This window comes from Clarias gariepinus, chromosome 8, assembly GCF_024256425.1.
Source record: "Clarias gariepinus isolate MV-2021 ecotype Netherlands chromosome 8, CGAR_prim_01v2, whole genome shotgun sequence".
NCBI lineage: Eukaryota > Metazoa > Chordata > Actinopteri > Siluriformes > Clariidae > Clarias > Clarias gariepinus.
The window spans coordinates 9,342,256-9,355,494 of NC_071107.1; the positions used below are offsets into that span (position 1 = coordinate 9,342,256).

A 13,239-nucleotide genomic window follows, 5' to 3' on the forward strand; every position below is an offset into this window, starting at 1 on the left:
AGCACTATTTTTTATGCTCGCACTTCGCACTTCGGCACTGAAAGTATATAATTTCGTGTTTTCAGTTTGTTTTTCCATTTTGTGCTTAAGGAGAACAATGATTTGTTATTCTATGTGTATTTCTTTTGTTTGTTTTTGTGTTTTTCATGAAAAGGACATTTAAATTATATATATATATATATATATATATATATATATATATATATATATATATATAGGGTTAAGGTAAGATATAGTGTGTCTGCTATATATCTTCACATCTTTGGACTGTGGGAGGAAACCAGAGTACTCGGAGGAAACTCACCAAGCATGTGGAGAACAACCTGAACAATAACAACAAACACAATACAACAAATTCCCGAAAAATAGCATTACATATCAATAATAATTCAATTATATAGGCTAAATGTAATTTATAAATGGCAAAAGGGCATATAATACAAGCCAGTTAAATTTTATCTGTAAAAAAGCCAGATTTGTTTAAATAAAGCCAGATTTTATCTGTAAAAGTGGTGCTTGGTGGATTTTGTATGAAATGTGTGTTGGTCAAATGAAAAATACACAGAAAAGGCTACTTTACAACTTGTGAATTGTGTTGAACTTTGAGCTAATTTAGATCCTCTTTATGAGTGATAATTATCAATCTGGCAATCCTGCTCTCCGCGTGCCTGAGCTGTGTGGAGGCGCGCGGCGACACTCGTTGCCATGACAGCAGAGTTAGCAAACTGCCCTGTTGCCGTGAGCTCATTAAGAGCCGCAGCGAGTCGGACAAACGCCTCTGGTTATTCCTGCCATTTATCTTGTTTTTGGCATTAAAACACATCCAGAGCCAGTGTGCCGGGCTCAGGACGGTACCGGAGCTGGTTCTGTTTCGGTCGGCTGCAGGGGAAGGGGAAAAAAATATATATATAATAAACTAACAGGAGTCACGCAGCAGCAGCAGCACTGACCTATTCTTCCATGAGAAGATCTTTTTAACGTCCGACATGATTTAACTGCTAAAGTGGAGATGGAGATGTTTGGAGGAGGTGTAGCTGCTCTCGGGGGTGAAGAGGACGCAGAGGAGGAAGAGAGGGCTAAAGTTGGGGCTCTGCCCCCGCTACTCGAGGATGAGGTGAGCTGAAATCTGCAGGAAGGTTGAATAGTATAAAGAGAATAACAGTCTAAGAGTCTAATGTAAAGTGTTTTTGGGTTTATAAGCAATGTATGTCCATAATTTTAGCTTGCACCTCAGGAGTTTTTCATTTTATGTATGAATTTCGCACTTCATGCCTGAATTTTCTAATGTTTTTTTCGTTTTTTTTTGTGTATCTGTTTGTGTATCTAAAAGTCCCTAGAAATCTTTGAACACAATGTCACTCTGTTGAAAGGTCTCCAGGTAAAAGTGAAGAGAATCCATAACTGTCTTAAAAAATAAAAAATTAAACCTAGAAAAAAAATTAGCCCTATTAAGGAAATTCTACATACAAAACACTAAGTGCTATATAATTATATTCTATTCAATAATTAACATATATAAAATTATTTTCACTTAAATTAAGAGAAGGGAATTCTAAGTTTTTTTTTCCCTAAACCCTTCAATATGTTATGTCTTTATAACATCTAATTAAAGGTAAAACTCCATTACTGAGCATAGAGGATTGCTTATTTATCCAAAGAACTCTTGAAGTTTTTCCCCTCGACTAGTATTTCTTTATACCATAAAGAGTGTTGGGCCCAGAAACTTGCGAAAATCCGTCACCACTTGATTATGTCTCAAATCATATGCAGGACACAATTTCTTTTAGTTGTGTTGACATTTCCTTAAACGGCGTGGGCTATAATTTTCTAATACTCGCTAATATTGGTTTAAAAAAATATACCCCTACATGGTGTTGGCCCTTTATTATACCCTTATATGTAATCTCCAGACTAGAAGAATTAGGTCTTGAGACCTGCAGTCTTAAATTAGCACCTTTTGAATGACCTCTTGTTTTGCTGGTTATATAATGCACATGAATACTTTTAGCACTGTAAACGAGAAAAACACATTTGAATACATAAATATATTAATAAATAAAATGCAAATACTGACATTTGTGGGTTGTGGCTCTGCATTAGATTGCTATTTATATCAAGCAGCCTGAGCAGAAAAGCTTTTCCTCTGATGGAAAAGTGTCTGAGCTGTGTTGTGGCGTTAATATACCAAATCTCTAATGACCTCATACATTATCACCAATGTGCAAAACGACTTAGAAGTTATTCTATATAGCCCTCCTGTAATGAATCAGCGCCCCAGTGGTTATAGGTTGAACCAAGAATCCTATTACCTCACACATTATAGTTTTTGGTTTAAGACTTTCACTCACTTATGTTTGTTATGCAGTGTTTGAAAAGTGAGGTTTCAGGGGATTAGTGGAAGATGTCCAATGTGGTATTTTACATTTGTTGTGGTTGTTTAATTACATTTTAATAATTTTGGTATGGCTTAAAATAATTCTACTGGTAATGAGTTAAAGTTCATCATACAGTAAAATGTTCTCAAAATGTAGACAAAACTAAGTCCGATTTCTTCTAAAGTTCTGGTCAAACAGAAATCCCAGGCAAATAAATGCACATACACAGCATACGAAAAAACATAATAATACTGAATACAGTTTGTCTTATAACTACCAAAAAACAAACAAAAAAACACAAAGCACATTTGGTATTCAAACATGTAAGATGGGCATCTCTTTAATTAAAGGGATAGTTAAAGGGTTGATCAGTCAATCAATCAATCAATCAATCAATAAATAAATAAATAAATAAATAAATAAAATAATACATATTTTCATTTAAAATAAAAGTATTTTGAAGAGTATGACTGGAGAGAACCTGTATAGATCTCTCCAGCCATAAATCCAAGATCGGTATACAAAATTTAAGTATACAAATCCAGACTGAAAGGGAAACTTATCTAGGACGAAGTGTGTAATTTGCAGAGAGAGTAAGACAGAGAGAGAGAGAGAGAGAGAGAGACTGTGCTTCTCTGCGCTGTTCTCGTGGGAGTTCGCCTATTTATGGGGTGCACTTTTGTAGCACTGTAGCACTTTCCTGTTCTATGTCTTATACTGCAGCTTTATGGGTTTGGCCTGTTCACTCCGAGTGCTGACTGTGTGAAAGTTTGTTTTTCAGCTTTAAGATGCTCCATGTACTTTGGAAGAGCTTTGTGGATTTTTTTTAATTAGAGAGAATATTGAAATTCTGCTCTTTTGAAATGTAATTACCCAAAACAAGTTTTGAGACTTCTGTAGTTTGTAATGAACAGTAGTTTCCAGGCAAACTTGATGGAACAATGAATGTCTGTGAAAAAAACAACCGCTTATTCACAGTGGATTACATCATCGCAGCAAGACATTTTATGTATTTGGAAAAAAAATCTATTTGGGGAACTAGAGATTTAGAACAAAGGTTTCCACTCAAAGTTGTATGTGAACTTTTTAAGGTTTAGCAGAAGCTAGGTTTTAAATGTTTCTCAATTTAGTTCTGCTTTTCCCTGTATTTAGAGCCAATACCTGTTTCCCCATGCATTTGTATTTTTAATTCCTGAGATTCATTGTCTCTTGTATTTTTGATAGGTTTTCAGCAGACAGCAAATTTATTGTATCCAAAAGATACATTATAGTGCTTAATATTTACATATTGCTACATTATACAATTACTTTAAAACATTTCTGTACACAGGTTTTACTGAGTTCTCTAATTCTAATAAGAATAAATTTTGAATGGTCACATATTTATTTATATTCACATTATATTCAAACCCTTTGCTATAACACTTACAATTAAGCTAATGTGTGTTCAGTTTCCATTTTCATTTTTAAGATGTTTTTTGATTAGGGTTCATCCATGATAAAGGTAGTTGTTTAGACATGATTTGGAATGTGAATGTCTTCCATTTGTGAACCTTTTCCATTTCAGAATAACAAATGTTTTTGTGCTATTTCATCTATTGGTGCATTTCAGAAAAACAAGAAACAAGCCTTTGAGTCAAATAAATTGTCAAACTCAGGATTGGATGAAAAAGCACAAAAACATTTGTTATTCTGAAATGGAAAAGGTTCACAAGTCTTCCTAGAGATGGTCATCCAATTAAACTGACTGAGTAGTCAAGGAGATGATAAAGAATACAGAGCTAACTCTGTCTGGCATTCCAGAAATGCTGTGTTGGGAAGCCCTGAAGGACTCGCTTTATGGCACCAATCAAACCTCTATAGTAAACTGGCTGGACATAAGTTCTCCTGAATAAAGGACATGTGACAGTTTGCAAGGAGTTTACCAGAAATCACCTAAACAGCTTAGACCAAAATGTTATGGTGTATTTGCACCAAAATGGAACATTCTGTCCTGAATCCCAAGTAACATCTATCGCCATCCACCAGTGGAGGCCAGTGGTGACCATTGTATAACCGTAGTGGGACCCCTGGTCAACATTAACATGTACATTTAAGTAAGTTTGGAATTTGGTAACAACAATTAGCCTAATGTTTATGTTTTTGGACTGTGGGAGGAAACTAGAGAACACATAGGAAACCCACCAAACACAGGGAGAACATGCAGACTCCATGCACTCAGACGTGATGACGGAATTGAATCACAAAGCTGAAGGTACAAGGCGACAGTGCATCTGAATGAAACTAAGCACCACTGATCACCTGTAAATTTCAAACATAAGCTGAAGACAGTGGCACCATGAATCTGTGAGGATGTACCAAAACTCAAAGGTGCTTAGGACCACAGATTGGAACAATAGTTCACCCTACAGCAGGACAAAGACCTAAACACACAGCCAAGACAACACACGAGTGGCTTAAGACAACTCAGTTAATGCACAAGCATGACACAGCCAGAGAACAGACTTCATGCTGATTTGTGTAGAGACCTGAAAATAGCTCTTTTATGCCTAAGATTATATTTACTCCAAGGGTGCTGACTAAGGTGTTTAAATGCTTATGTAAATGTGTCTTCTGTTTGTTTGTTTGTTTGTTTGTTTGTTTTAATAATAAATAGAGTGTTTGAAATGTGTTTTTTCTTATGGAGTACTTTGTTGAGTTCTGAGAAAAAAAAGAATTGAAAATGAAGGTAGCAAAAAGAAAGGTCAAGGGGAATGAATACTGAATGCACTGTATGAGTTACACAACTAAGTCAGATTTAGAGATGACATCATGAGTCTTATGGTCTTGAATACTGTCTTTCACATCTAAAAATAATCAAGCTAAACTCCCATCACTTAGGGCAGGAGATTGAATATTAGGATGTTTAATGCCTAGAACCCACAACCAAATTGATGATAAAATGATTAAATATACAGTAAACGACTGAGCGGAGCGAGCATAAATTTATCAGCATAGAAGGTCAAAAGAGGTTAAACAGGATAGCTCACATCACTAATGGCTTAAATTCTCATATTTTGACAAAAAGCCAAAATTATCCAACAATAAATAATTTACTGAATAACATTTTTCCGTAATTCCGTAATTCTCTCTTCTTAGGAAAATGTGTCTTTGGCAGATATCCTGTGTCTGAGAGACAGCTGTCTGTCTGAACAGGAGGTGTGGGCAGTGTGTGCAGAGTGTGTGCGCTCGCTGCAAAGCATTTCACGCTCTCCACTTTTTTACACTCTCTGCATTACACCGGACACTCTGGCCTTCAACGCTCATGGCAACGTGTGCTTCATGGAGCAGCTCAATGGTCAGTAAGCTTCACACTCACCTGTTCACAATCATCAGTTTCACTGTCAGCAGTTTTGTGTGATTTTTAAGCTCCTAGGTTTGATGATCTGGACTTAGGTGGTGTCTTCTAAATTGTTACCTTTTAAAAACCTTACCATACAAATCACATGCAAAGTGATATTATTATTTTATATATAAACATATTTTATATATAACTGGGGGGCCTAGAGCCAATTCCAGGACACCAAGGGCATGAGGCAGGGTACACCCTGGACAGGGTGCCAATCCATCGTCTTTGGACTGTGGGAGGAAACCGAAATACCCAAAGGAAACCCATCAATCATGGGAAGAACATGCAACTCCATGCAGGAATCGATCCTGGACCCTAAAGGTGCAAGTGCTAATCACTAAGCCACCCTGTCGGCCTAGAAGAACATACTTATATTCAGACTTACACACACAGTTTTTGCAATGCCAGTTAGCCTAATCGGCATGTCTTTGGACTGTGTGTGGAAACCCACCAAGCACAGCGAGAACATGCAACCTCCATGCACACAGTGGCGGAAATCGAACCCAGACCCTGAATGTGCAAGGCGACCACTTCTGAAAATGATCTGTAGTGGAAACATGGGTCAAAAATACTGTGCAGCCAAACAACAAGTATTCAAATAGGGAGAAAAACCACAGACTTCAGACTTCCTAATTCAAATCCTAATATATAGCCTAATTACTAATCACATTGAACAGTAACACTATTCTTTCATACTGGATATGAAATGCAAAAATACCGAATAATAATAGGTTACAATGAAGAATTGTTAGGTTACTCACATCTTTATTAGAACCGAAACCAAAACCTTTTACATAGTTCATTTCCTAGAGAAATGTTAGAGAAGAATTATTTCCTTATTTTAAAAGGTTTCAGAGGGCAGGGAGTGAAGTTTTACAACAAGTGAAAAGTACTAACAGTTTTCCCCAAATGCATTATGATTATTCATCTGTGTCGACATGGAACAAGGCTAGAGTAAGACAGTATTTTATACTGCAAATGATATCTGAGCAGCCCACACACTCAGTCAGGATGTGCACAAGGACAAATTTACAGTTTATACTCACTTCTCTACAGTTAATTTGCGTTTATATTATTAGCACTGTTATGATTGCTAGAGGGTCATTGCTAAAGTAGCACGTATTATGCAGTGATACACTGTGCGTGCCATAGATACCTGCCTCAGAAGCTAAATTACTATCACCTGGGCTTGTTGTCCTTGCAAACAAATTTGCCACATTTTATCTGGCATGTTCATAAATCTGGCCTTGTCCTCCTCTACTTTTCTTTATTTGCTGTCCATGTTGATTAAAGGCTAAAAAAGCTCTCTGCTGTAACTGGTAAAAATTGTGCATTTTCCAAATCGTGCAGCCCGGAATTAGCGGACCAATTAGTGATCTTGGAAGATGGATTTTAATGTCTCATTACCTCCTGTATAATGAGGCAGGGGTGTGATCAAAAAGCTACCTGTGTATGTGTGTTGCTCAGAGCCTAGCTGCCTGCAGCCTACACTGCACCAAGTAGTTCTAACACTACCATCAAATGTATTGCATCAACAAACCCACGGCCAACATGAAGTTGAGACCATTAAATTAGTAATATCTCTCTCTTCTTTGATGTAATTGTATTTCAAGAATTCCATGTATTACAGTGAAGACTCCTTGCTGTTTGCCTTCTGGATATCTTTCATAGTTGAGAATATGTATTACTGTGCACAAAGGATAGTCAGAAGAAAGGAATGTGACCTATAAAACTACCCCAACTCTGCAAAACAGTCTGGAGGAGGCTGGGGATCCTCAGCATCTTTGTCCTACTTAGAAGAGGCGATGCTGCGGCAAGCACCACAGTAGCCTGAGGTTGTCTTAGAGAGTAACACTGTGTGCCTTGATTACTCATCGAAGGAATTTAACCCTCTGGTTCACAGTGGTTTGTTGTTAATCAGGCCCTTATTATAAACCCAGATTATTTTACACAAGTATAATAGTCAAATGTATTTTGAAAACACGTTTAACCTTAATTAACAAATAATATACTGTATGTACAATATTTATGGTCCCCTTCCAAACATACAGAGGATGCAAATAGACCAGAATTTTTTTTTAACTCTTTTGTAATGTGACATATATTTTTATGTCAACTTATTACTCAAGTAAAAATTATTTATTTAATATTATTATAATACATTTTTTAAACCTGACTGTTTTAATCATTAGATAAATTAAAGCTGGTTTGATGCTGGAAGATATATATTATTAGTTTTAGCTTTTAGCTTATTTTTTAGTTTTATCAACAACAAAAAAATGAGTTAAACCTTTGATTCTATGTCTTTTAGTTTATTTGATATTACAGTAATGTTTAGTTGGAATGTGATTTTCTCACCATTTTCCACCAGATGACCCAGAAGGTTCATTTGTCCCTCCAGAGTTTGACAAGACCGGGAATACGTTTGAGGTGAGCTATTTATATCCTGACATTGAACACTAAGAGGTGGGCCAAGTACACAAATCCTGTACTTGGATAAAAGTAGAGATACCCTAGATCTAATATTACTTAAGTGAAAGTAAAAGTCCCCCATTTACATGTCAACTTGAGTAAAAGTTGTATACTGTATAGGTTGCATAATAAAAATTATATTTCATAATTGCTTGCTCTCTCCCATTCTTGCACACACACTTGTTGTTGTCTCCAACCATCTTTGCATCTGATTTCAATAACCTGTAGTGTTATTAAGTGTGTCACAAGGTAAACGCAATTATGTGTTATGTAACACAATGCCAGGCAAAAATTTAAAGTAAGTAAAAGTACAGATATTTGCTGTAGTATGTAATGGAGGGAAAAAGTATCTTCGAATAAAACTGCTCAACTACAGATACGCGAAATATGTACTTAAGTAAAGGAACAAAGAAAAAATACTTAGTTACTTTCCATCTGTGTTTAGTCTTTGACTTTTTTAAAGAGCTTTATGACTATGGGAATTTTGGGTAAAATCAATACAGTGGGGTCCAAAAGTCTGAGACCACACAATTTTTTAGAGCTGGAAATAAGCTGAAAGAGTTTTACCATTTCCATGTAAGCAAGTTTGTCATATTTTGTTGATATCTTAACTCTTAAGGTGGCTTAGCTCTTGGCACTGTCACCTTGCACCTCCAGATCCTAGGTTTGATTCCTGAGTCTGGTCTGAGGGCATGAATTTTTGCCCGTGCTTGGTGGGTTAACTCCAGGTTCTCCGGTTTTCTCGTATAGTCCAAAGAAATGCGGATTAGGCCAATTAGTGTCCCCAAATTGACTGTAGGGTGTGAATAAGCATAAATAAGGAATAAATACAATGGCCACCTGCAGTCCCTTGTTGGACTATAAAGGTTTTTAGATGGATGGATAGGAACTCTCTTGTGCAAACAGTCAGCTTTTCTGTAAGTCATATCTATTTTTATAGAATTTTCTTTAACAAGGATCATCACGTTTAACATAAAAAAGGGGACATACCAAATACTAAGGAATTCTAAAATTCATGTCACATTTTCACATAAGTAAAGATAAAAGTCTTTTCATCAGTGGCATCAGAGTTCTGGCTGTAGGAACTAAAGTAATTTCTTATTTCTGTTTTATTCAGACTCAAAGAGCATCTTTTTAGTTAAAAATATTCCTGGTAGTCCTCCTGACATGGATACAGTAGATTGTGTATGATGTCCTGGTTAAGGAGAGGTGTAGATAAGGACTCATTTGTTAGACTGGAGGAGAGAGTGCATGACCTGCCACAGATGATGGATATTGCCTGGTCTGGCTACAGACAGAAAAATGGATGACACTGTTCACTTTCATCTGTGTTCGTCTGTGCTCACTACTTAATGGCTTTATGAATAGCAGGATGACATAACCAAAACAGAACCATGTGTGGGTGGTCCAGTTTTCTACAGGAATGACTAAGTTTCACACTTTCGAATCTGGCACTAATATCAGTATCTAGAGTGAAAGTGATTTATTAGGACAAAAAATATGATCACTTCTTAAAAATAAAACTTGTTTTTGCTCAGTACCACTATCATTATTATTTCTTGTCACATTTCTTTTCAATACCTCATGACATACCACAATTTTGCTCTGTACAACGTTTTTTTCCACTGAGCTAATGTTGCTGTCATAATTTCTTTACTCTCTATTACTTTTCCTCTTCTGTAGGGTCATGTGTTCTCTCTCGGCTCCACACTTTCAGCTGCTCTGGGCTACGATATAGATCCTGAAACAGAGCTGGGGGCTGATACTCGCAGGCTGCTTGAACAAATGCAAGAAGAAAAACCAGATGACAGGCCTTGCCCACAGGTTTGAAAAATTTTAAATCATTTTTACATTTGGTTGTTTATTGCTATTTGTTTTTTACAGTCTTGTTTTGTTTTTTTAATTGTGCTAGAAATTTCTGTTTTATAAATATCATAAGAAATACATCAGGTATAATTCTAAACCGATTTTTATTTCATCACAGTCCAACACAGATATAAATTGAGAATATGTTAGCCACTATAAACTACTAAAATCTAAACATTTGCACCAAATAAAATACAAGGGCTATACCGAAAGAAATTAATTCTTTTATTTTTTTATTTTTTTACAAACAGACATAGGACGTTCAAATTGCACAAGCTGGTAAAATAACTTTGTGTCTATACAAAAGGTACTACTCCACATAGTCTCCATCACTTGCGATGCATTTTCTCCATTATTAAACACAACTCTCGAAACCTCTTTTAGTATAAATTTATGAGACAAATGTGTAACAATTGATAAAAAACATTAAAGAGAAAAAAACAGCATTGAAGACAAACCATGTGGTGGGAAACTTTGTATAGAGGAAGCTGCTGGAGCTACTCTATCAACATGTGCAATTTGAGCAAATTAACTTTTATTAGTTAATAAAAGTTACACTTACATTTATATTTAGGCATTTGGCAGAAGTTCTTATCCAGAGTGACTTACAAAAGTGCCTAAGTTTCTGTCATTGGATAGATCCATACACTAGTTACTAGATTACTAACTATGTAACATCAGTCAAACACTGTTGGGAATGTGTTTCTTTTTGTTTCGTTTTCGGGGGAGATTAAATGAAGTATCGAAGAAACAGATATGTTGTCGTTTAAGATTGCCAGAGACGTAGTTGTAGAGACATCTAGAGGAAGTTCATTCTACCACCTAGGTGCCAAAACAAAAAGGTGTTGTCTAGATGCATGGCTTTATCAACCTCTGAGAGATGGAGGGACTAGCCGAGCATTGCTGGAGGATCAGAAGCAACATGGTGTAGTGCGGGGTGTGATTAGAGACGAGGCTTAATTGAGCCCTGGCCCGTTTTTAGCTTTGTAGGCAAGCATCAAGGTTTTGAATTTGATGCGGGAGCGAAGAAGTGGGGTAGTGTGGTAGATGTAGCTGCATTCTGGATAAGTTGCAGAGGATAAATGGTGGACAGAGGCAGACCTGACAGGAGTGAGTTGCACTTTTACATTACTTTTGGTATAGCCCTCATAGTTTGAACATGGATGAGCCTAATCCTAACTCTAAGCTTCCTTATTTGGTACCACTTAGATATGCCCAGTAATGTGGCAGCTACAATAAAATACGTTAACACCTTTTTTCTGTTTGGTCTCAAACCTTCCAGGGCTTTCTTTGTGGATAGAAAATGTCACTTTGGCCCTCTGCAACTACCCACATTCTAACATTGCAAATAAATCTTTGAGTAGGCGTTAGATGGCTTGGAATTGTGTTTCACTGGCACATATTTAATTATGAAAATGTTTCAATTCTCCCATATCAAATAACAGATACTAACCAGCAAGGGTGGGGCAAATATGTGCTTTTCCTGAGATAGTTACTTAGCAGTTGAAAGCTATTCTGTATCTTAGCCATTAAAAATCATTTTAGAAATGTGACCGAAATATAATAATATGCTCATTTAATGAGTCATTCCCTCAAGTGAGCATGTTATTAAAGTTATGATAACTTTCGTTGTACCTGACATATCCGAAAACCCAAATTCATAGTTTGATGTTTAAAGCCTTCCAGATAACACACACCAGCAAGGCTTTCCATATGAGCATTTTATTTTTCAGATCTATGCCACTTTTGTTTCTGTGCATTTCTGATTAACCCATGATTTAACAGATCATTGAACAGGATATAGAGCTTAATAAGATTGAATAAATGTATTTAAAAAAAAAAAAATAAAGTGTTTCTTACAGGACTGGTTTTAATATTTGTTTTATGGGCCTTGAGAGAAAGTCTTTGAGAGTAAACTGGAGAATAATCACATTATGAATGCAAAAGTAAAAGTAAAAAAGCAATCATTGTTTATCATGTTTTATGCACGTACTGTACATGAAAAATAACAACCTAGATCGTTTTTTAAACACATATGTCTGTTCAGTCACTTGCTGATGTTGCTGAAGTGAGAGAGATTTGCTTGTAACAGAACATATATATTTTTGATAGTGTATAGAAAGACAGTTCTACTTTCTATATGAGCTTGGGGTCGAACATTTTTCAGTACAAATCACACACTCTAAAGCTTAATTGTAATAATTTGTGTCTCACTGATGTGTAATTCTTATGCTGAGTATATACCATGTTGCCAGATTTTGTCTCTTCAAATTTCTTTCAAACAAGAAAAAAGCTTCTATAACTTAATTATAGACCAAATGACATTACCAGTAAAGCAAGGTAGAGCAAAATTCTCTTTCTTAGAGGACCAATTGGAAAAGTGTGAAAGATGAAAATGCAACACAGCTCAACACAACACAGTAATGAAACACAACACAGAACACAAGAGAATCCACTAGAGAAGAAGAACAGAAAGGCACAGTGGAAACCAAAAAGCTTTTAAAATGGACAAAGCAGACAGGCATAAGTAAATACACTAGAGAACAACAGATCAGCCTGAATAACTGCCATGACAACAGGGTAATGAGAACAGGAAACATTAGCCATATAAAGAAAGTGGAGTTCAAAGGGAGCAATACTGCACAGAAAAAAATGGGACAGAGGGTGGATGTGACAGTGTATTAAATTTGGTCATTATTTTTGTGCAATCTCAGAAAAAAAGCATGAATTAAATAGCAACAAAAAGACAAATCTTGTGAAGACTAGCAGCCTTTCAAAATCTTGTTATAATTCTTCTCCCTGTTGGTGAAAACTAATGGAAGTTTGAAAGTTTTTAAGGTGGTATTTTCCTACCTTAAAAACTAGTTGCATATTATCCTGTTGATATTGATCTCAAGTAAATTTTTAAAAAGATCAGTTGGTTATATTATACCTTATAATATAGTTGGTCTTATTATGGGTCTGTTAAGTAATTGCATTTATTTTTTGTTAACATGTCTTTCTTCATAGGTCATGTTGTCCCTAGCAGAAGCCAAAATTAGAGACACCACAACCAGAGCAGTGTGTCGAAAGCTATCAGCGATCGGAAGAAGAGTGTTGTCTATAGAATCAGTCGCACCTTTTCAAGGTATTACAGCC

General features: G+C 36.0%; 1 protein-coding gene across 5 annotated transcripts in view; it reads left to right on the top strand.

Annotated features, from left to right (window-relative positions):
* The first annotated feature begins 748 nt into the window (after positions 1-748).
* Positions 749-13,239, top strand: part of LOC128529469 (kinase non-catalytic C-lobe domain-containing protein 1) — a 45,552-nt gene continuing 33,061 nt past the window's right edge. For all 5 annotated transcript variants that reach the window (XM_053502992.1, XM_053502994.1, XM_053502993.1 and 2 more), the window contains exons 1-5: positions 749-1,114; positions 5,514-5,712; positions 8,135-8,193; positions 9,919-10,059; positions 13,111-13,228. In XM_053502992.1, coding sequence (XP_053358967.1) covers positions 1,010-1,114; positions 5,514-5,712; positions 8,135-8,193; positions 9,919-10,059; positions 13,111-13,228 — 622 coding nt within the window. In that variant the 5' untranslated portion in view covers positions 749-1,009. The remainder of the gene's footprint in view (positions 1,115-5,513; positions 5,713-8,134; positions 8,194-9,918; positions 10,060-13,110; positions 13,229-13,239) is intronic.